The sequence below is a fragment of the Chionomys nivalis genome, chromosome 21 (genome assembly GCF_950005125.1).
Source record: "Chionomys nivalis chromosome 21, mChiNiv1.1, whole genome shotgun sequence".
Classification (NCBI taxonomy): Eukaryota; Metazoa; Chordata; class Mammalia; order Rodentia; family Cricetidae; genus Chionomys; species Chionomys nivalis.
In genome coordinates, this window is record NC_080106.1 from 42,441,266 (window position 1) to 42,466,248 (window position 24,983).

General features: G+C 41.8%; 1 protein-coding gene across 1 annotated transcript in view; it reads left to right on the top strand.

The window, feature by feature from the left end:
• Nucleotides 1-24,983, top strand: part of LOC130863894 (protein arginine N-methyltransferase 9) — a 42,817-nt gene that overhangs the window by 17,232 nt on the left and 602 nt on the right. The window contains exons 7-11 of the mRNA XM_057754225.1: nucleotides 2,037-2,229; nucleotides 4,529-4,712; nucleotides 14,747-15,464; nucleotides 19,373-19,526; nucleotides 24,744-24,866. Coding sequence (XP_057610208.1) covers nucleotides 2,037-2,229; nucleotides 4,529-4,712; nucleotides 14,747-15,464; nucleotides 19,373-19,526; nucleotides 24,744-24,866 — 1,372 coding nt within the window. The remainder of the gene's footprint in view (nucleotides 1-2,036; nucleotides 2,230-4,528; nucleotides 4,713-14,746; nucleotides 15,465-19,372; nucleotides 19,527-24,743; nucleotides 24,867-24,983) is intronic.

A 24,983-nucleotide genomic window follows, 5' to 3' on the forward strand; every position in this document is an offset into this window, starting at 1 on the left:
AAATGCTACTCCATTGCTGGTGGGAATGCAAACTTGTACAGCTGCTGTGGAAATCAGCATATCGTTTTCTTAGGAAATTAGGAATCACAATACCCAGCAATACCATTTTTGGGCATATACAAAGGAAGCACACTCACAGCACAATACCTTTGCTCAACTATGTTCTTAGCAGCATTATCTGTAACAGTCAGAACCTGGAAACAACCTAGATGCCCCTCAACTGAAGAATGGATAAAGAAAATGTGATACATTTACACAATGGTGTACTACTCAGTGGTTCAAAAGAAAAAAAATGACATCTTGAAATTTGCAGGCTGTAGTAGCATTTCATTTGTTTTTTAATAAATAAAATTGCTTGAAGGTCAGAAAAGTAAAACAGCCACACTGGCCAGTCCTACAGGCATTGATGGCACACACCTTTAATCCCAGTAGCCACACTAGCTTGCCATAGAGACCAAGTGGTAGTTCACTCCCAGAACTGGAGAGGATTATAACACAGGAGGAGACAATCTCAGTCACAGTCTCATCTGAAGTTTCCTGGAGGCAGGTCGCCATTTCAGACTGAGGTAGAGGTAAGAGCCAGTGGCTGGGTGTTTTGCTTTTCTCACCTTCCAGTTGAACCCCAATTTCTGTCTCTGGATTTTTATTAATTGCTTCAGCAGACAAATAGATGGAACTAAAAAAATCATCCTGAGTGAGGTAACCCAGACTCAGAAAGACAAATATAGTATGTCCTCACTCATAAGTCGATATCAAACATAAAACAAAGGATGACCAACCCAGAGAGGTCCACAACCCAGAGAAGCTAGACCCCTCATCCAGAAACAGTTGGTAGCAGATGCAGAAATCTACAGCTAACCACTGGACTGAGCTCACAGAATACAGTCAAAGACAGGGAGGAGTGATAATATGAACAAAGAGGTCAAGACTATGATGGGGGAAACCCACAGAATCAGCTGATGTGAGCTAGTGGGATATCACTGACTCTGGACTGACAACTGGGGAACCTGCATAGGACTGAACGAGGTCCCTGAATGCAGGTGAAAATGGTGTGATTTGGGTAGTATGTGCAGCCACTGGCAGTGGTATCAGGATCTAACCCTAATGCATGAACCTACTTTGTGGAGCCATTCTCTATGGAGAGATACCTTGCTCAGCCTAGGCACAGGGGTGGTAGGGGTGGTCGTTGTCTTGGTCCTGCCTCAGTGAGGTGATGAGACAGACTTAATTGACTTCCCAGGGGAGGCCTTACCCTCTCTGAGGATGGGGAATGAGGTGGGGGAAGGTGGAGGGAGCAGAAGGAGAGGAAGAAGGGGGAACTGGGATTGGCATGCAAAAAAAAGTGTGTGTGTGTGTGTATAAATGTAAGTGCTTCTGCATGTTAAATTAATTCATTAAAGGGTACCAATAAATCCAATCGTGTGAGACAGTATCCTCAGCATCCCTTGCTATTGACTATTTCTGTTGTAGGTTTTCATTTCATTGCTTTGATGATCCCTGATGGTCTTATTTTATTTGGTTATTCTCTTTGGTGAAGTATCTAAGTCTTTGTCCATTTTTGTTTGTTTTCTATTAACTTGCCAGAATTCAAAAGTAAATTTGAATATGATTGTTTATTGAATATATGTTCTAAATATTGCCTTTTAATTTTTGAATTTTTAAGTTTTCTAATTTTTGTTTATGCATGTGTATTTGTGTGAATTCTGCTGTGTGTATATGGTGTCTGTGGAGGGCATAAGAGCGTGTTGTATCCCCTGGAGCTGGGGTTGCAGGTGGTATGTGCGGGAGTCAAACTGAACTCAGGACATCTGCAAGAATAGCAAGTGTGTTTAACACTGAACCATCTTTTTATACTACAAAGTTGTTCATTTTTATCATATTTTTCTTTATGTGATTGTGTGTGTATATAATTTAAAGAATCTGTGGTTATGAGGTTTTATTTCATTTTTTAATATTTTCTCAACTATTAGATAATGATTTTATTAATTAAAAAAAACCCACATCTTTTACCTCGCCTTTTCTTAAACTCTTACTAGGGTGGGCACTAAGGACATTGCTGGTGTCTGTTTGCCAGCAAGTGTGAAATTTCAGAGCTCGGCCTCCTCTTCTGCAGAAACTGGAGAAGCAGTTGAACCGTATACAACTGAGAAGATGAGTCAGATCCCTGGAGGGTATTTGCCTCTGACAGAGTGCTTTGAAATTATGAAAGTGGATTTCAACAGTCTTCAGGTAAAAACAAGACATTAATTCTTCCTTATCCCCAAACCCCAAACATAGTTTCTCTGGCTAACAGCTCTGGCTGACCTGGAACTCACTTTGTGGACCAGGCTGGCCTGGAAATAATACAAATCTGCCTACCTCTGTGGTACACCACCATGCCTGGCCCTTAACTCTTACTCTTAAGAATTTCCTTAATTGTTTCAGGTAGTGTATGAAGTCTTACTTTTTATTTTGATCCCCCCCCTCCAAGACATGCTTTCTCTGTATAGACCTGTCCTGGGACTCACTCTGTAGACCAGGATGGCCTCGAACTCAGAGATCCACCTGCCTCTGTCTCCCAAGTGAGTGCTGGGTTTAAAGGTCCTTCCATTACCACTGATTCTGCCCAACTATGTCTTTCTTTTTGAATGTACATGAGGTTCTACTTATGAAGAAATGATTAGCAACAAATTAAAATTCCCTTTTGAATATACTCTTTTTAAATGCAAGGGCAAAGCTCTCTAGAGTTTGCCGAGTATATCCTGTGCTGTGTGCTTTACATGAACACTCACTGTGACAGTAGGAGGAAGAATGCGCGCTGTTTAGAGGAAACTGTTTGCAGTAGTAAGTGCTGCGAAGTTCCCATGTTTGTAAATACACAGGCGAAAGTTCCAGCCTAGATCTTTATTGTTCTCTTTAGCATGCTGTCTTCTCAAATTAATGGTTTTCATTCAGATGAGCACTAATCTAAATTTAAACGAATTAAAGTCATTAGGACAGTGTCTCTTAGCCTGTGGGTCGTGACCCTTTGGAAGAGGTTGAGTGGCTCTATCACAAGAGTCACCTCAGACGATCAGAAAACAAATATTTACATTACAATTCATAACAGTAGCAAAATCACAGTCATGATGAGCAGTGGAAATAGTTTTACAGTTGGGGTCTCCACAATATAAGGAACTGTATAAGGGTCGCAGTGTGAGGAGGGTTGAGAACCACTGTGCTAGGTTAATGGCATCCCATCTCACCCAGGGCTGAAGGCTCCCAAGACAGAGAACATTTAGGTTTCTGTCAGGATCCTAGGGATTGAATCTAGACGTGGAGCATGCTAGACGAGCCAACAGTTCCTGCTTGGGGTTTGCCTTTTCAAGCCAGAACAGGCCTGAGGAAAGCCGATGGCGGACCGCCCTGGCTTGTTTATACCTGTACTGGTGGGTGATAGGAAGATAGGTGTGTACAGTGTGCCCAGAGCGCCCAAGAACTGTTGAATAAGATCCCTTTCTAACGTCTTGAAGAAAGAATGATGTTCGTGGCACATGTTTTGGGCTGGAGGTGGCTGAAGGAAGGGCATTGTGTCATGAAAGTTTAAAAGTGCAGCCAGAAGTCCCTCTTAATTCGTCTCTTCTTGTGGGGGGCAGGGGTGCAGCTGTTTTAAGTTCAGTTTTATCATATCACACTGAGCAGCCCTGGGTTTTAGGTCATTCCTGATCAGACACAGTGTTCCAAGGAGTAGTGGAGTAGTGGGAGTTTAGCTGTGAAGTACCCCACAGCTGTTCTGTTATTTAAGAGTTTTTATTTGAATTATTTCTTATAACACACATACCTTGTAAAGATTTTAGTTTTAGAAGCAATGTCTGTGTAACACTTTGAAGGAAAACAGAACAGAAATGAAAAGGCCTGGTTTGTTTCTTCCTTGGGTTTTTTTTTTTTTTTTAAGAGCAATATTTTCTTTTTTTTTAAAGATTTTTTTTATTTACTATGTGTACAGTATTCTCAGTGTTCTATCTGCATGTATGCCTGCAGGCCAGAAGAGGGCACCAGATTTCATTACAGATGGTTGGAGCCACCATGTGGTTGCTGGGAATTGAACTCAGAACCTCTGGAAGAGCAGGCAGTGCTCTTAACTGCTGAGCCATCTCTCCAGCCCTTTGGGTTATTTGTTTGAAGTGTGTGTTCCAGGCTTGCTCTTCTTTCCGTGTGTGTGCATTTGCACATATGCACTTTTCCAGTATAAAATAAATGACCCCATGGCTTTGCTGCCTGCTTCTGTCATCCGGCACTACACTGCTGGCATGTTTTTTCTTCCTCCGTGGAGAGAGAGGGTGTGTGTGTGTGTGTGTGTATGCACGCGCACGCTCGCTCGCACTGTATGTTCAGTAGATGTCTGATATTCTGAGATCCCACAATTGGACAGGGGCACTGACTGCGAGGATGGACTGTGGGTTGACATTGAGGGAAATACATATTAATTTATAAAACCCCATTCTTTATTAGTTTTGTTCCTTACTAGTTTCCTAGACTGTTTTCTTACCCACTTTGTATTTCTTCTCAGGAATTAAAGAGTCTTGCAACTAAAGAGCCACACCCCCTCAGTGTTCCTGCTATTAAAGAAGGCGTGCTGGATGCTGTCATGGTTTGGTTTGTTCTCCAGCTGGATGACGAATACAGTCTGTCCACAAGTCCTGGGGAGGAAACCTGTTGGGAACAGGCTGTTTATCCAGTCCAGGCCCTTGCAGGTAAGTATTATCTCATTAAAACCCACTCATAAGTGGCTTTTAGACATAGAGCAAAGAAAACCAGCCCATAATTCACAATCCCAGAGAACCTAGACAATAATGAGGACCCTAAGAGAGACATACATGGATCTAATCTACATGGGAAATAGAAAGAGACAAGATCTCCTGAGTAAATTGGCAGCATGGGGACTATGGGAGAGTACTGAAGGGGAGAGACTGAGAACACAATTGGGGGCAGGTGGAGAAACAGCTCAGTAGGTAAGAGCACTGGCTGCTTTTCCAGAGGACCCAAGTTCAATTCCGGACACCCACTGGCAGCTCAGAACTGTCTATACCCATAGTCCCATGGGATCTGAAGGCCTCTTCTGATATGCAGACAAACCATCCATATACATTTTAAAAGTGCATAAATAAATCTTTAAAAAAATTAAGTCAAACCTCTTCCCATGGAACCAGTCAAACAAACAGGGTTTTTTTGTTTATTCTAAGTAATTGAGCCAGTGACCAAAAAGAAAAACAGAATCACTTTAGAGATAAAGTTTTCAGCAAAAGAGTGTTGCTTCTGTATTTCAGAATTTCCACATTCTTTGTCCAAAAGTCAATTTTAGAACTCTGTGTTGTTAAGAAGAGAGATTGAAGCCAGCTGTGGTGGTGCATACTGTTGATCACTGGACTGTGGAGGCACTAAGAGCAGACACACCTCTGGGAATCCAAGGCCTCTCTGGTCTCTGTAGCGAGAGTCTGGGCCAACCTTGGCTGCACACTGAGCCCCATTCTCAAAAAATAAAAAGAGAGATTCAATCATTGCCTTGGAAAGTGGGAGAGAGGGGCTGAGAGTTCCTGGAGATGGGGTTGAGAGTGCATATTGTCAAGATGCATTGTTTTTGTCTGTGAAATTGCCAAAAGATTAAATAGAAGATATTCTATTAAAAAGCAAAAACTACTGTGTTCAGTGTCATACACTTTTAATCTCAGCACCCTGGAGGCAGTTCAGGGCCAGCCAGCTTTACATAGTGAGACTCTGTCTCTAAATAAAGATCTAAAGTTACTCTATTGCATGCTCCTTAGCTGTAACTCTCATTAATCATTTCATAATTTCAAGTGGTACTTACCAGTAGATGAAAGAAATGTTCCTTAAAAAAAAAAAAAAAAAAAGCCAGGTGGTGGTGGCACATGCCTTTAATCCCAGCACTCTGGAAGCAGAGGCGTGCGAATCTGTCAGTTTGAGGCCAGCCTGGTCTACAAGAGCTAGTTCTAGGACAGGCACCAAAGCAACACAGAGAAACCCTGTCTCAAAACACCCCTCCAAAACAAAAGAACAACAACAACAAAATAGAAATGAACCACTTCATGAATTTGCCTGTCGACCTTGCTGAGAAACCATGCTAGTGTTTTAATTTTAGTATAAGTGCTTCTCAAGTGTGTACTGTCCTGTGTTTCTTCTTCCTTCTTCTTATTCTCCTACTTCTATTTCCTTTTCCCTTCCTCTTCTTTTCTTCTTCCAAATGAGTTAGAAAAGTATAAAGTGTGGGAGTACTTAACCCATAGAGACCCTGATAACGTTTGCAGAGCCCAAATAATAAGAATGTATGCAGGGGGCTCAGTGGATAAAGGTGCTGCCAGTTCTCATGACTTGAGTTTGATTTCTGGAACTCATATAGTGGAGAAGAGAACTGACTCTCCCAAGCTGTCCTCTGACCTCACACATGCCGGGGCGTGTGCATGTGCCTCCAGTGAACAAGTGTAGGAGTTGAAGTGCATACAGTTCTAGAAGTACAAATCTTACAGTTCTGAGAGAATGTGGGGATCTGTAAACTTCCCTTGGGAAAGGTTATATTAAAGACATTATCCATCTAGGAAAAGAAAACTGTTTATAGCAGTTTGGTGGGTTTCTGTGTTTCCAACAGTAAGATATGTGGAAAAGTACGCATTTAAAGGAAATCCATGTCTGTGGTCTCTTTAACAGGGATCTGATTCACCAAGGCCAGTCGACCGTGGAATCTGTAGTCTGAAGATTCGGGTTCAGGTCTTGGCTCTCTTGTTGAATGACTTGCCAACAAAGATGTTAGAACTTTTATTGGGTTTTATCTGAAAATAGGACAGTGCTGTCTACCCTAGAGGGATGTGGGAATGGTAAGATATAAATAAAAAGGCTTGGCTCTAAGAAAGTTACATTTTAAACCTATATTTATTTATATTTTCTTAGGTAATTTAAATATCCCTTGAAGAATCTTCAGGGAAAAGCCATTTTAATTGCTTAAACATAAAAATAACAACTTTTATAATAAAAACTTTTGTTTTTTGTTCTTTTTCCCAGTTAAAACTTTATATATATATATATATATATATATTATTTATTAAAAATTTCCACCTCCTCCCATTTTCCTTCCCCTCCCTTCGCTTCCCCTCCTCCTCCCTCTCCAGTCCTAAGAGCAGTCAGGGTTTCCTGCCCTGTGGGAAGTCCAAGGTCCTCCCACCTCCATCCAGGTCTAGGAAGATGAGCATCCAAACAGACTAGGCTCCCACAAGGCCAGTCCATGCAGTAGAATCAAAACTCAGTGCCTCAGTCAGCCCTCATTGTCAGCCACATTCAGAGAATCCAGTTTGATCATATGCTCCATCAGTTCCAGTCCAGCTGGCCTTGGTGAGCTCCCATTAGATCAGTCCCACCGTCTCAGTGGGTGGACGCACCCCTCGCAGTCCTGACTTCCTTGCTCATGTTCTCCCTCCTTCTGCTCCTCATTTGGACCTTGGGAGCTCAGTCCAGTGCTCCAATGTGGGTCTCTGTCTCTATCTCCATCCATCGCCAGATGATGGTTCTATGGTGATGTGCAAGATATTCATCAGTGTGGCTATAGGATAAGGCCAGTTCAGGCACCCTCTCCTCTGCTGCCCACGGAACTAGTTGGGGAAATCCCCTTGGACACTTGGGAACCCCTGTAGAGCCAAGACTCCAGCCAACGCTAAAATGGCTCCCTTGGTTAGGATAACTTCTTCCCTGTTCTCATATCCACCCTTCCTCCATCTCAATTATCCCATTCCCCCAAAGCTCTCCCCAGTCCTCCCCTTCTCCCTTCTCTCTCCCAATTTCCCCTTCCCCCAATCCACCCTCACCCCCCTGCTCCCAACTTTTGCCTGGTGATCTTGTCAACTCCAATATCCAGGAGGATGACTATATGTTTTTCTTTGGGTTCACCTTCTTATTTAGCTTCTCTAGAATCACAAACTATAGGCTCAATGTCCTTTGTTTATGGCTAGAATCTGCTTATGAGTGAGTACATACTATATTCCTCTTTTTGGGTCTGGGTTATCTCACTCAGTAAAGTGTTTTCTATTTCCATCCATTTGCATGCAAAGTTCAAGAAGTCAGTGTTTTTTTTTTTTTTTTTTTTTTTTTTTTTAACTGCTGAGTAGAACTCTAAAGTATATATGTGCCACACCTTCTTTATCCATTCTTCTATTGAGGGGCACCTAGGTTGTTTCCAGGTTCTGGCTATTACAAATAGTGCTGCTATGAACATAGTTGAACAAATGCTTTTGTAGTATGATTGGGCATCTCTTGGGTATATTCCCAGGAGTGGAATTGCTGGATCCTGAGGTAGGTTGACTCCCAGTTTCCTGAGAAACCACCACACTGATTTCCAAAGTGGTTGCACAAGTTTGCATTCCCACCAACAATGAATGAGTGTTCCCCTTACTCCACATCCTCTCCAGCATAGGTTATCATTGGTGTTTTTGATTTTAGCCATTCTGACAGGTGTAAGATGGTATCTCAAAGTTGTTTTGATTTGCATTTCCCTGATCGCTAAGGAGGTTGAGCATGACCTTAAGTGTCTTTTGGCCATTTGAACTTCTGTTGAGAATTCTCTGTTCAGTTCAGTACCCTATTTTTTAATTGGGCTAATTAGAGTTTTAATGTCTAGTTTCTTGAGTTCTTTATATATTTTGAAGATCAGACCTCTGTCTGATGTGGGGTTAGTGAAGATCTTTTCCCATTTAGTAGGTTGCCTTTTTGTCTTAATGACAGTGTCCTTCGCATTACAGAAGCTTCTCAGTTTCAGGAGGTCCCATTTATTCATTGTTGCTCTTATTGTCTGTGCTAGTGGGGTTATACGTAGGAATTGGTCTCCTGTGCCCATGTGTTGCAGACTACTTCCCACTTTCTCTTCTGTCAGGTTCAGCGTGGTCAGATTTATATTGAGGTCTTTAATCCATTTGGACTTGAATTTTGTACATGGTGATAGATATGGATCTATTTTCATTCTTCTACAGATTGACATCCAGTTATGCCAGCACCATTTGTTAAAGATGCTTTCTTTCTTCCATTGTATAATTTTAGCTCCTTTGTCAAAAATCTGGTGTTCATAGGTTTGTGGGTTAATATCCGGGTCTTTGATTTGATTCCATTGGTCAACATCTCTGTTTTTATGCCAATACCAAGTTGTTTTCATTACTGTAGCTCTGTAATAGAGTTTGAAGTCAGGGATGGTCATGCCTCCGGAAGTACTTTTATTGTATAGGATTGTTTTGGCTATCCTGAGTTTTTTGTTTTTCCATATAAAGTTGATTATTGTTCTCTCAAGGTCTGTGAAGAATTTTGTTGGGATTTTGATGGGGATTGCATTGAATCTATAGATTGCTTTTGGTAGAATTGCCATTTTTACTATGTTGATCCTCCCAATCCAAGAGCAAGGGAGATCCTTCCATTTTCTGGTATCCTCTTCAATTTCTTTCTTCAAAGACTTAAAGTTCTTGTCAAATAGATCTTTCACTTCCTTGGTTAGAGTTACCCTAAGATATTTTATGCTATTTGTGGCTATCGTGAAAGGTGATGCTTCTCTGATTTCCCTCTCTGCATCCTTATCCTTAGTGTATAGGAGGGCAACTGATTTTTTGGAGTTGATCTTGTATCCTGCCACATTACTAAAGGTGTTTATCAGCTGTAGGAGTTCTTTGGTAGAGTTTTTGGGGTCGCTTATGTACACTATCATATCATCTGCCAATAATGAATGTTTGATTTCTTCCTTTCCAATTTGAATCCCCTTGATCTCCTTATGTTGTCTTATTGCTATTGCTAGAACTTCAAGCACTATATTGAAGAGGTCCATAGAGAGTGGACAGCCTTGTCTTGTTCCTGATTTTAGTGGAATGGCTTTGAGTTTCTCTCCATTTAATTTGATGTTAGCTGTCGGCTTGCTGTATATAGCTTTTATTTTATTTAGGTATGATCCTTGTATCCCTAATCTCTCTAAGACCTTTATCATAAAGGGGTGTTGAATTTTGTCAAATGCTTTTTCAGCATCTAATGAAATGATCATATGGTTTTTTTATTTCAGTTTATTTATATGATGGATTACATTGATAGATTTGCGTATGTTGAACCAGCCCTGCATCTCTGGGATGAAGCCTACTTGATCATAATGGATAATTTTTCTAATGTGTTTTTGGATTCGGTTTGCCAGTATTTTATTGAGAATTTTTGTGTCGATGTTCATGAGTGAGATTGGCCTGTAATTTTCTTTCTTGGTTGGGTCTTTGTGTGGTTTTGGTATCAGGGTAACTGTAGCTTCATAAAAGGAGTTTGGCAATGACTCTTCTGTTTCTATATTGTGAAATACATTAAGGAGTATAGGTATTAGCTCTTCTTGGAAATTCTGTTAGAATTCTGCATTGAAACCATCTGGTCCTGGACTTTTTTTGGAAGGGAGATTTTTGATAACAGCTTCTAATTCTTCGCCACTTGCAGGTCTATTTAAATTGTTCACCTGGTCTTGATTTAACTTTGGTATATGGTACTTATCTAAAAAAATGTCCATTTCTTTTACATTTTCCAATTTGTGGCATACAGGCTTTTGTAGTAAGATCTAATGATTCTCTGAATTTCCTCTGTGTCTGTGGTTATGTCCCCCTTTTTATTTCTGATCTTATTAATTTGTGTGTTCTCTCTCTGCCATTTCATTAGTTTGGATAGGGGTTTGTCAATCTTGTTGATTTTCTCCAGGAACAAGCTTTTTGTTTCATTGATTCTTTGGATTGTTTTCTGTATTTCTATTTTGTTGCTTTCAGCCCTCAGTTTGATTTATTTCCAGTCTTCTATTCCTCCTGGGTGAATCTGCTTCTTTTTTTTCTAGAGCTTTCAGGTATGCTGTTAAGTCTCCAATGTGTGCTTTCTCCGTTTTCTTTATGTGGGCACTTAGTGCTATGAACTTTCCTCTCAGGACTGCTTTCATAGTGTCCCATAGGTTTGAGTATGTTGTTTCTTTATTTTCATTAAATTCAAGGAAGACTTTAATTTCTTTCTTTATTTCTTCCTTGATCCAGGGGTGGTTCCGTAGTTGACTGTTCAGTTTCCATGAGTTTTTAGGCTTTCTGGGGGTAGCATTGTTGTTGAGATCTAACTTTACTCTATGGTGATCCGATAGTACACAGGTGGTTACTACAGTTTCTTTGTATCTATGGATGTTTGCTTTGTTACCAATTATGTGATCAATTTTTGAGAAGGTTCCATGAGATGCTGAGAAGGTATATTCTTTTCTGTTTGGGTGGAATGTTCTATAGATGTCTGTTAAGACCATTTGGTTCATTACATCTGTTAGTTCTCTTATTTCTCTGTTAAGTTTCGGTCTGGTTGACCTGTCCATTGGTGAGAGAGGAGTGTTGAAATCTACTATTAGAGTGTGGGGTTTGATGTATGCTTTGAGTTCTAGTAATGTTTCTTTTACATCTGTGGGTGCTTTTATATTAGGGGCATAGATATTCAGGATTGAGACTTCCTCCTGATAAATTGTTCCTGTTATGAGAATTAAGTGTCCTTTTCCATCTCTTCTGATTGATTTTAGTTTGAAGTCAATTTTGTTAGATATTAATATAGCCACACCCGCTTGTTTCTTTGGACCATTTGATTGGAAAGCCTTTTCCCAACCCTTTACTCTGAGGTAGTGTCTGTCTTTGAGTTTGAGATGTGTTTCTTGTAAACAGCAGAATGTTGGATCCTGTTTTCGTATCCATTCTCTTTACCTGTGCCTTTTTATAGGTGAATTGAGTCCATTGATATTAAGTGATATTAATGACCAGTGGTTGCTGACTCCGGTTATTTTTCCTGGTGGTAGTGTTTGTGTGTTTCACTTCTTTGAGTTGTGCTGGTGGAGGGTTGTTAGATGCTTATGTTATTATGGGTGTTGTTGGCTTCCTTGGTTTGTGGTTTTCCTTCTAGTATTTTCTGTAAGGCTGGGTTTGTGGCTAAGTATTGTTTAAATCTGTTTTTGTCCTTGAATATCTTTTTTTCTCCATTGATGGTGAAAGAAAGCTTGGCTGGGTATAGTAGTCTGGCCTGCATCCATGGTCTCTTAGTGTCTGCAGCACATCTATCCAAGACCTTCTGGCTTTCATGGTTTCCATTGAGAAGTCAGGTGTAATTCTGATAGGTTTCCCTTTATATGTTACTTGACCTTTTCCCCTTGCAGCTCTTAATATTTGTTCTTTATTCAGTATGTTTTGTGTTTTGATTATTATATGGTGAGGGGATGCTTTTTTTGATCCAGTCTATTTGGTGTTCTGTATGCTTCTTGTACCTTCATAGGAATATCCTTCTTTAGGTTGGGAAAGTTTTCTTCTATAATTTTGTTGAATATATTTTCTGGGCCTTTGAGCTGTAATTCTCCTTCTTCAATCCCTATTATTCTTAGGTTTGGTCTTTTCACAGTGTCCCAGATTTCCTGGATGTTTTGTGTTAAGAATTTGTTGGATTTGTTATTTTCTTTAACCAATGAGTTTATTTCCTCTATAGTATCTTCGGTGTCTGAGATTCTTTCTTCCATCTCTTGTATTCTGTTGGTTATGCTTCTCTCTGTAGTTCCTGATCGATTACCCAGACTTTTCATATCCAGCCTTCTCTCGGTTTCTGTTTTTTTCATTACCTCCATTTCATTTTTCAAGTCTTGAACTGTTTCCATTACCTGTTTGATTGCGTTATTGTGGTTTTCTTGGGTATCTTTGAGATATTTATTCATTTCTTCTACCTTTTTGTTTGTCTTCTCCACTTCTTTACAGCAGTTTTTCACATCCTGTTTAAGGTCCTCTATCATTTTCATAATGTTACATTTAATGTCGATTTCTTCTACTTCTTCTGGAATAGGGTGTTCAGGTCTTCTTGTTGTGTGATCCCTGGAGGAATTCTTGCATTGACATCTGCCCATCTCTTCCTTCAAATGCAGCCAGGAGAGTCTTGGTGTCTTGGTCCAATCTATGCTGTGACTGACTCTGGGTGGATCTCCTCAGTGCAGAAGCAGGAACTGTTCCCCTTTGGGTGGTTAGCCTCAGTGCAGGAGTAGGCACTGTTCCTGGGCCACAGAACTAGCAGCCAATAGGGCAGGCTTGGAGGGGGTGGGCAGGGATGTGTGGAACAAAGAAGCCCCTGCAGCAGGAGCTAAGGGGCCCAGTGCTCCTTTCCCCGGACGTTCTGCCCTGCCCTGGTATGGCACCCACTCATCGTTCTGAAAGGTTGTCCTCAGCACAGGGGCAGGACTCTTGGAGGTCGAAGGACCCCGCAGACAAAAGGGTGAAATTGGGGGAGGGGTGGATTGTACAGAGCCAAGAAGCCCCTGCAGCAGGAGCTGAAGGGGCCCAGTGCTCCTTTCTCATACGTTCAGCCCCGCCCCGGGATGTCACCCACTCCCCAGTCTGAAAGGTTGTCCTCAGCGCCCTTTGCAGGCGCAGGACTGAGAAAGATTGTGGCTTTCTTCATGTGTGCGTTGGGAGGAAGGAGCTGGTTGCCCTTCTTAGCAGGGTATCACGCTGCCCTTCGCTTGGTGCCCGGCCTCCAGTTAAAACTTTTGTTTGTGTGATGTGTAGATGTTTTTGGGGACGTGTACTTGTCATTGCATGCATGTGCTCAGAGGACAACCATTTCCTTCTACCTTTATGGATTTCTAGGCACTGAATTCCAGTAGTTAGGGCTATGAAGCAGATTTTTGGGGCTCAAGGAACCTTTCTGCCTCAGCTCCCCGCTGTTTGGGACAGATTGTGTTTTCATCTGGCTCTATGACTCAGGGACAGTTATCCGCGACGGCTTAGAAATGGACGCTGTGAAAACTCAGAAAGGAGCAGAGGATAGCCCTTTCTGCAGGACTTAGCCTTCCTTAAACAGTGATCTTCCTAAACACGCGGATTCCCAAATGCTTAAGGACTGTTAGATGCCATTGTGTTGAATGCTTTCAATTTTTTGGAAATTACCTTTAGGGAAAAGAATGTCTATTTAAGCTAAAAGGAGGCTTGATATTGATCCTTGAATTTCATCTATCTTTGCTTACAGACAAAGCCTCTTTCTATCCCCACATCTTCCTGAGTTTGGCAGTACATCTACTGATCTTAGTAAAAATGAAAAAAAAAACTGTAAGAAGCTGGGCTTTGTAGTACACATCTGCAATTTCGACACTTAGGAGGTAGAGGGAGAAGAATAAGGAGTTCCAGGTCAACTTTAGCCGCAGGGCAAGTTTAAGGTGCAGCTCAGTTGTAGCAAGAGACCCTAGCACTTTGGAGATGACAATATCACGAGACAACTGCCAAGAACAGCAGCAGCCGTGGAATGTTCAGAGCTTAAAGTGACAAGGGGACAATTTTGTTTTATGTTCACTTGACACAAGCTAAAGTCACCTGAGACAAGGGAGTCTCAATTAAGAAAATGCCTCCATGAAATGGGGCTGTAGGTGAGCCTCTGGGCATTTTCATAATTAGTAATTGATGGGGGAGGGCCCATTCTATTGTGGGTGGAACCACCCCTGGACTGGAGGTCCAGGGTTCTATAAGAAAGGAAGTTGAGCAAGCCATAGGGAGCAAGCCAGTAAGCAGCACCCCTCCATGGCCTCTGCGTCAGCTCCTGCTTCTGGCTTCCTTTAATGATGGGCTATAATGTGGAAGTATAAGCCAGATAAACTCTTTCCTCCCCAGCTTGATTTTGGTCATGGTGTTTATTATAGCAATAGAACTAACTATGACAATCAGTTACATATATATTTTTTCCTTTCTTACTAATGAAGACTACTGGATAAAGCCCGGGGACCATGTGACAATGGAAGCATCTTGTCAAGATTGTTACCTAAGAATCCAGAGTATCAATATCGTGCATTTGGAACATGAAATGGAAGTTATAAAGCATTTTACCAAGAGTGAAGATTTGCTGTCTCTAGGGAATGAGGCTGAGCTCTGTAGTGCTCTGGCTAACCTTCAGACCAGTAGAGCAGATGCTCTGGAGCATACCTGTGTGTTAGAACCTACAGAGATTGCTTTGCTCAATAACATTCCATATCATGAAGGCTTTAGGATGGCCATGAGGAAGGTCTTGTCTTCGCTGGCTCCAGAGAAACTGTGCCAGCCCATGGATCCTCAGTGTCAGGACTCTGAGATGAACTCTGGAAGTGGACAGAGTGCTACTGCACCGAGCACCTCTGACCCTCTCTATGTGTTGGATGTGTCCGAAGGCTTCTCTCTTTTGCCTATAATTGCTGGAACACTTGGTGAGGTTAAGCCCTACAGTTCTGTGGAGAAAGACCAGCATTGTGTTGCTTTGAACCTCATATCTGAAGCCAATCACTTCCCTAAGGAAACACTGGAGTTTTGGTTGAGACATATAGAAGATGAAGCTGCTGTGTTGCAAAGGCCCAAATCAGATAAATTGTGGAGCATAATTATATTAGATGTCATTGAGCCGTCTGGGCTCATTCAGCAGGAAATAATGGAAAAAGCTGCAATATCCAGGTAAAACAAAAACCATAAAATTGAATGGGGGGGTTGGGTTCAAAATTCACTTTCTTTTTTGAGTTTTGTATGTGATGGGGTGAGATGAATGTCTTAATGTTTAACCATTCCTGACATTGGAGTTTGTTCTGCTGAGGGCCTCTGACAGGCCTGGGGGAGAGGCTAGTTGCCTGGTTAGATTTTCCTCACCTGAAATGGAGTTAGTCACCAGTGACTAACTGAATCTTCAGCTCTGAATAGAAAGTTTACAGGCTTTCCAGAGGAGGTAAGCACATCAAAATGTGGGAGAATAGTGGCCTCAAGAGTGCCCCTCTCCCATAAAGAGCTATTTCTTCCTCTAACCCACCTTTTGTCAGCTCTCATGGTGATAGCTAGGCAGAGAGACCACACTCTGAGCAGTTTGTTCCCCAGCAGACACCAGTTGGGTTTCTTTAATTCAGTTCAGTTCTGGTCCCATCTGGAGGTAGGCAGAACCTACAGGGCAGCCACAGCTTCAAAAGTCAGATGCACTGATGCACATGGTAGGTTGTCACCTGTGCTTCTACACCACCAGGCACAAATTAAAGTCCCTCAGTTTATAAAACCCTCTTCAGATTTGGCTGAATTTGCTATCACAGCTCACAGGACTTAGGGAAATGTGTGGCTTGGGTGAACCTATTTATTATGTATGCGGAGCCAGCAGGAGAGCTGCAGAGGGTTCAGAGTCTCCATGGTCTTCCCCCGACTTGCTGGCCAGGAACTTTTACGTGCTGAGCTGCACAGGTCTCAGTGCTGTCTCTTCGGGATTTTGTGGGGCATCACTGGGTATTAGCGATAATTTAACCTGGCAGGGAAGTAAGACAGCAAGTTAATCTAGTCATTCCTAATTCTTTCTGGAGGAGAAACCCAAGACTCCTGGAGTCCCTAGCACCTGGCATGGCCTTGGTATACACAAGAGTTCTTATTATTTCGTTGACTCTGAAAAAATGCCTATGTTTTATACCAAAAAACAAACAAAAGCATCAACAACAAAGACAAGATAAAGATCAAATGGAGTGTTAGAGAAAATCTCCATTGCCCTGTGTATGTCTTCTGTTTAGCCATTCTTGAATGAGTTTGTCTTTGAAATGTTTTTAGATGTATTTATTTATTTTAAGTGTGTTTTGCCTACATGTATGTATCTATACCACACGTGTGCGCCTGGTGCCTGGAGAGATCAGAATTGAATGTTGGATCCCTGGAGCTAGAGTTACAGATGGTTGTGAACCACCATATGGGTGCTGGGAACCGAATTTGGGTCCTCTGCAAGAGCTACAAATGCTCCTAACAGCTGAGCCATCTCTCTAGCTTCCTATTTCTGAGTTTTAATCTTTGTAGCGTACCAGTGCATAGAGGTATTATGTTTTTCTTAGTTCTCTGAGCCATGTTAGCAAGTTATCAGATACTTCCCTTAATGAGGGAGTTGTGTGAACTCCACATGTCTATCAGTGAGAGTGCACTGGACACCTGGGGTTAGGATTGGCATCTGAAGTGAGGCAGGCCCGTGGGACTGAACCCTAGAGAACGTTAGCGTGGACTAGCAATCTAAGATGCTCAGCTGACAGAGAATTAATTAACTGGCTCTTTTTTTGGAAAAACTCGCCTTCCAGTTTGGTGGTAGAAGTTTTAATAAATAAGAGAAATAAATAAAGTTAAGGTAAAAGTCAAGTTTATGGGCTGAAGGTATGGTTCAGTATTGATGAGCTTGCTCTGGTATCCCCAGTACTACAAAGAGAAACCTAATAGAATGTCAGTGCCTGCTAAATGATTCATTTAGTAACAGGTAAATAACAAGTTAGTATGCACTGTTATCATTCTTAGAACTTTTCTTGAGTTTCAGAGTTTGGAAAGTTAAAGTAAATGGGCAGAAAATTAACAAGTAAATAGACTAATCTCACACAGCTCACAAGATAATAGGAATGGTTTTGTTGAGAGCTTTAAGTCACTAATTTGAGATGTCACTAATTGAGATTGACTTTCCCTCACACCCAAACAAGTTGTTAGGAACAGTGTAGGAGAGCATAGGGTCAGCAAGTCACAGACACCAGATCTAAGGGCATCAGACAGGTAAGTCATGACCTTGGACTAAGCTAATCCCTTTACTCGCTGTAAGCACATGCTCACCTGAGCTTAGAGCAAGTCCTGTGTACATTAGTGCTCCACTCCTTCCTGCTCTCCTGTGTGTCATTGTTGAATGTCCTTGTTTGCTCCTCCTCCCTTTGTTAAGGTAGGGTCACTAAACACGCGGCTTGCTTCTTTGGTAGGTTAGGTCTTGAACTTCCACTGAGGATCCATCTCTACCCCCGCAGTGCTAGGATTACAGACATGCTACCGCTTTACCTGGGTGCTATGGATCTAGCTCTGGTCCTCACATTTGGAGTGCAGGTGCCTTATCCACTGAATTGTCTCCCCAGCTCCCAAGTCTTAATGATCTATTTAGGGAACTATATAGCAAAAATGGAAACACTTATGCACATGATCTTTTTAGATATGTACAAACTGGCCAGATGGCTAGGCTGTAATTTTAAAGTAGATCCTTCCATCTTTAACTTGAGTGTTAAATTTACGGTGACAGACACTTGAGGTGATCAGTGCCACCTCTTTGTGGTCCCTGCTCTGGAAGTTGAAGTGGAAGACATCCCAGAGGACTCAGTTTTTACTGATATTTGAAAATGTGACAGTGAGGAACAGTCTCGCTGTCCTAAGACCTACCTTGTATTCTGTTTCTGCTTCCTCCCTATGGCTCAGGTATGAGAAATAAGACTCCACAGTAGTTCACAGGAGCACCCGGTACCTCACACATGGGGGTGCCAGCTTCCCACCCGTCACTTACTGTTTGCTCCTAGTTCTCTGTCCAGGTCCAGCCTACTTCAGAAGCTGCTTTTTAATAAGCACACGCAGTATTGATAATGCCATTTCTGTGGGACTACAGGGAGAACGAAGGTGAACAAGTGTGGTGGTTGCATTAAGCGCAGTTGCATGAGCAAGGCTTTGTTAACCTTTATCTTGGCTTTCCTTTCTAGAATATTTCAGTTTACATTTATGTTTGCTTTTGGAGAGTTTAGTCCTATAGAGTGTCCACTTCAGAGACGTCACAGAGTAGTTCAGAGAGCTTGCTGTATACTCTGCCCTCATGTACTGAGCTATGTGTAGTGTTGTATTGTGAGACTGTCCTTTTTCCAGTCAGACTTTCACCTTGCCTGAAATGCTTGGGACCATCAGTGTTGCCGCTGCTTACACGTAGTGATAGCTTGTGGAGGAAACGAGTCTACACGTGAAATTTATTCATGTTTCCTATACATCTTACACACAGTTGTAGAGCAGCCAGAACCGTTGTTAGTGCACTTGTGTTTTGATGGTAGCCTAGTCATGAAGTCATACATAAAACTTTCCTTATATTATATTGTATGAACAATCAAAAAGCACTGGAATTCATTCATTCATTCATTCATTTATTCATTCTTTTGTTTATTTATTTACTTGTTTTCAAGACAGGGTTTCCCTGTGTATCCCTGACTGTCCTGGAACTCACTCTGTAGACCAGGCTGGTCTCAAACTCAAGAGTTCTGCCTGCCTCTGCCTCCCGAGTGCTGGGATTAAAGGTGTGCCCCACCACTGCCTGGCTAAACGTGCTGGTTTGGGAGCACTTTGATTTCCACATAGGATGGTTCCCCATTAATGATTATGGCCTGTAACTAAGGACTTGCCTTAGTCTGTCCAAATTTGACTTGAGCAGTTATTTCTAATGGTTTAAATTTTGAATGACTAGTCAATAATGCCAAAGTCCACTAGACTATATATCATCTACACTCCACTAATTTGTGACTCTTACTTGTTATCTATAAAATGTACGGAATTAAAAGGCCTTATAATTATCTACCCTTCTTCAGATGTTTATTGCAGTCTGGAGGCAAGATCTTCCCCCAGTACGTCTTGATGCTCGGGATGCTCGTGGAGTCGCAGACACTGGTAGAAGAGAGTGCTGTTCAAGGAACAGAGCACACTCTTGGGTTAAACATAGCACCTTTTATTAACCAGTTCCAGGTAAGCGTGTAGAGAACCGTTCAGCCAAGACCCTGCTGCCTCCTGTTATCGTTGTCTCTCCTTTGAATTTTTACTTAGTCAGTGGGCCTAGCTGGATAGAAAGACAGGCAGTTCCCTAGAGTAAAGGAACATGTCACCAATGAAAGCCAACCTGAGAGTCAGAATAAGCAAGGATTTTTGTCATGAATACTGACTAAAGTTTACAGATTGTCTTCCGAATCATCTATCACAAGATAGAGATGGTTAATACTTAACGCTGTTTCTGTGCATGGTCCCAAAATACTATCATCTATCTTTCTATTATGATAAAAAAAGAATTATTTACTTATTTTAATGTATAAGTGTTTGTATGCAGGTGTGTCTTGTGTGTGCATTGCTCATGGAGTCTAGAAGAGGAGATGAGATCTCTGGGAACTAGAGCCACCATGTGGGTGCTGGGTGCTGAGCGCAGGGCACCTGCCAGAGCAGTGTGTGCTCCCAATTGCTGTGTTCTCTCCACCCCATCTTCCTCTGCTCTGACTCTAGCAATTCTATCAGTCACAGCACACTGGGCCTGCTGCCTTTTCACTGTGCTCCCAGCTGTGGCTACTCTTTCCTGAACAGCTTAGGTTTTGTGCTCTGTGTATTTTCATGTAATTTAGATAGTACACCCCATTCCTGTTCTTGTGTAATCCTGCCTTGGTTAAATCCCACCGACTGTTTACATGTCTATGTGAACCCTATAGTTGGCCCTTAACTATCTAAAGAGAATCTATAACTCTTGTTGGAAGATTTATATATTTTTTTAATCTATCTGTCTGTCTTATCTATTTGTCTGTCTGTCTATATCTATCTTTCTGGCAGGGTTTCTCTGGGTAGCCCTGGCTGTCCTAGAACTCACTCCATAGACCAGGCTGACCTCAAAGTCAGAGAAATCAGCCTGCCTCTGCCTCCTGAGTGCTGGGATTGAAGGTTTATGCCACCACTGGCCTGTCATGGCAGTTTTATATTTTATAGACTGTTTACCCATTGCCATAGATATTATCTCCACTACTAGGTAACTGAATCAATGAAACAAAATCAGAGGTTGTTAAAGGACTATAGTACATTAAAAACTATTCAACCTGTTTACTGAACATCTTCTACATGTGCTGTTTTATTTATTTTTGTCTTTTTTAGATAGGGTCTAATGTATAGCCCCATGCTTCAATATGTGACCAAGGATAACCTTGGCCGGGTGGTGGTGGCGCACACCTTTAATCCCAGCACTGGGAGGCAGAGGCAGGTGGATCTTTGTAAGTTTGAGGCCAGCTTGAACTCCTGCTCTTCCTGTTTCTGTTTTCCGAGGGCTGGAATTATAGATGTACATCACCATTCCCAAATTATGTGTACATATTAACTACTCATTGCTACACCAAAGCACCTGACAAACGCACCTTAAAATAAGGTTTGTTTTGGCTCGGAGTCTGCGAGAACACAGTCCATCGTGGAGGAAAATTCTACCTCTGTCAAACATAAGGTGGGAGGTTTGTGGTTTTTGGGTTTTGTTTGTTTTTTGTTGTTGTTTTTCATTTGTTTATTGGTTGGTTGGTTTTGTTTTTTCTTTTTGGTTTTTTTGAGTCATGGTCTTTCTACATAGACCTGGCTGTCCTGGCACTCACTATGCAGACCTGCACCTGCCTCTTTCCCTCCTTCCTGAGTGCTGGGATTAAAGGTGTGCACCACCACACCCAGCAATAATTTGTGTTTTTAAGAACAGCTTGTCTGAAGGGTCTTTTGTAGATTTAACATTCTCAATTGCTAAAGTGACCACTTGCTTCTTTCTATTTTAAAAGCCTACTATGGAAGAAAAAAAAAGCAGTTCTCAAAATTTGTAGTTTCCATTTTCTCATGTTTGGTTATATTCATGTAGACCGTCAATGTCTAGACTAGTTGTTTAGTAACTGCAGTTGGGAAAGCACACAGATCAGCAGCAAAGTGTAAACAGTCTACTATTGCAAAGAAAGAATTTGCAGACAACCATGTTTAAATTGTCTTAAGATGGTAAGATGTCCAAGCAACTAAAGAAATAATTGAGTTGTGTACCACTATTTTCAGAATAAAAGCAATCATTCTGGTTTTTCAGGATTCCATGTGTTGTCTGGGACTAGGCACTCTCAGTAAACGTGACAGAACAGCTTCTAGTAATCCAGTGACACGTTTGATGTCGCACTAGGAAAACAATTCTCCTTTGACTTTCTTGAGTTTTTACTGACTTTTCAGTCACTTAGTTCCTAATGTTTTCCAGGCTTGCAACTCTTCTCACGTTTTTGCTTCTCTAGGGGCATAGTTCATTCCATTAGGTTTGTATCATGTCTTTAGAATGAGTTTTCCATTTTCTTGGGGGAAAGTGAGTATTAATGTTGCTTTGCTGATTCTGGAAGTTTGTTTCTTGGAACTGGTTAAATTCGTCTCATAAATAATAATAGTGATTATTTGCAAAACTATGATTGGCATGTTAGATAGCAAATGAGACTGTCGAAGGCATGTGCTACTTGGGAAGCAAAGCGAACGTGTGTACAGAAGCTTTCAACATTGGTATATAGTGGTAATATGATGCTCTACTATTCCACCAATAGCAGCTCTTTTTTATAAACGGGATGCACTATTACAAGCTTTGTAGTATTTCATTTATAAACTGCTTCCACACATACTTCCCTGTTACAGTTTTCTCAGAGTGTCATAGTATGTCTTCCAGAACTTCAGTGTATCCTGACAGTAAATAGTCCTAGCTTGTGGAATTTTCTGTTAGTTTCTTTTTCATTATCTATGGCATATAGCAATTGAAGAACATACCCAGTCAAATATATAGGCAGCTTGAAATCCTACCCTATGATAGATACACTCCCTCCAGGTAGAATTGATTCATACTTCCATAAATGATAGGCTTTATAGCCCTAATATGTCCATTATGCCACATTAGGAGGCTTGAAGTAGAGAACTCAAGAATCTTTTGTCACCATGCACATTGCTGCCAATTCTATGCAAAACAGGTATCTCAGTATAAATCTAAGGCTTACATAAATAAATGGAACCTCTCTATGGCTGAGAGATTAAGAGTATGGCCAGCAAGCTCAACCTTAAGGGGTCCTCCTATCCTTCAGGTGGAACCATGACCAACAGTTCAGCAGGTTGGCAGCCAACCTAGAGATGCTGGGCCTGGGGACACCTAGTTAACTCTAGTCACTAACGTAGACCGCCAGGCAGGGAGATCCCAGGAAAGAATCCAGATCCATGCAAAATGCTGTTCTGCTACAGCCAATGAGAAGACCACTTAAACTGTGTGAGCTTGACAGAGAAGGCAATACGAGCCACAGAGTGGTGCTGTGGATAGGAAACCTCTCAACTCTGTTGCCTCTGACTATGAAGGAGGCTGGTAGATTGACTCAGGTCAACAAGAACAAAAAAGTGGTGGAACCTTACAATGGGGACAGCAGTCAGTGTTGTCAGATCCTTGGAAAAGCAGTAGCCCATAGTCTCTGCCTTTGAGTGCGAGACTAAGGGAAGAAGACCCTTCACCAGACAGTTTTGGAGCTGTTGGTCCCAGAAGTTCCAGCCTGAGGCCTGTTCTTCTTTCCTTCAGGGTCAGGGCCTATGCAGAGCTCCGAGTCATTCAAACAGCTGTTCCATGGCAGAAAGAGAGGACAGCATCTCCAGCTCCAGCATCCACATCACACAGTCAGATACCCTGCTCCCTCAGGAGCTAGGATACAATTTCTGATTCCAGAAATGAAATTAAATGACTTCAAACCCTGAATAACTAACTGTCCACTAAGAAAATCTCTGATATGGTGTGGGTCATATCCCATGGGGCAAAAAAGGATCCTTAGGCAGCACCAGAGTTGAACGATGTGCCAACTTGCTTTGTAAATCACTTTGAAGCCAGCCAAAGGCACAAACATGGTAGCGATGCAGTGGGAGGTAGTGGCTTAAACTGCAGCTGAAGCCGTGTGTGCTTCTGCATGTATTTTAAAAGTTGGAGTTTTACAGATTGCGTATGGTGTATGAGAGAGGACCAGGAAAGATAGTTAGCAGTTATTGATATGGGAAACATCAGAGTGATCAGCTGTATTTGTGTGTAGGAGGTGTCAGGAATAAGGAATCAAAAAGGAATCAAAGAAACTCTAGGCTTATGCAAATTAAACAGTCGATATCCTATATATGGTATTGAAAACCACAAGACTAGATGGAACATTAGGGGTGTGCAGAAAAAGGGTTGAGGGCTGAATTTAGACATCTAGAAAGGTTATTGATGGTGACAGGAGAGAAGCAGAAGTGGGGCAGACAGTAAGGCGTGAGGAGAGCCGAGAGGATTTCAGTCTCAGGCAGTGAAAAGTGGGAATGTAGAGGTCACAGGCACTGGATAGACAGGAGTAAAAGGCAGAAGGAAGAAGACTGGAAGTGGTTTGGAGCTGCTGAGTGTTTATAAAGTTTGGACGGTTGAATGCCCAGAAGAGGTTGATAATCTGTGGCCAGTCTCAGCCTTCCATAGGCAGGAAAGCATCTTCTAGTAACACCGTCTCGAAAGTATGAGAGACAGAGATGCAGTGCAAGCAAGACTGTAGTTTGTGGGGACTCTGAGAGCTTCAGAATCCTGAGCCCGACTACGGATTGACATAGGGTGTGCCCTGAGCAGGTAGACCTTTTCAAACACCCCCAGTAACTTGCTTGAATTTGCAGCCGAGGTTTTGAGAACCATTGCCTTGTAGAAAGGAGCTTGTTTTTCAGGATGAATCTGTTTGGATGAATTTGCTTCTTTGAAGCTGGTCTGAACTCACTATGTAGACCAGGCTGGCTTCTCATAAAGATACCTAAGTGCTGGGATTAAGCGGATGAACCACCCCACCATGGCTGGCTGAGTTTGCTGCCTCTGATCAAACACATTAGTACTTACTGTTAGATTATTTATTCACATATTCTAGGAACGAATGTTTCTGGGATTGTTTGGCCACTTCAGAGTTTAGTGTGGTTTCATCCAAGAGAAAGACCTGCAGGTAACAAACCATAGGGAAGTGTTGAACCTGCCTAAACCTTAGCTTGTTCATTCATCCTGAAAAGCTGATTGTGAGGTTCATGCCTTAGGGTGATGCAGAATATAAACGAGGCAGTAAACATCGGTCATGAGGAGCTCATTGTAAATCAAGCACAGAGTGAACCTGACTGCACAAATGATAAGTCAGAGTATTCTCTCTCTTTCAGGTGCCTATCCGTGTGTTTTTGGATTTATCTTCGTTGCCATGTGTCCCTTTAAGCCAGCCAGTAGAACTCTTAAGATTAGATCTGATGACGCCATATCTGAACACTTCCAGTAGAGAAGTAAAGGTAAGGACAACGGCCAGCGGTCACTCTTGTCAGTCAGAATAGTTCGCCTTCATGAGGGATACTATACTCACACGGTTTATCATTTTCTTTGAAGATTTAAATCTTTTCTAGACAACA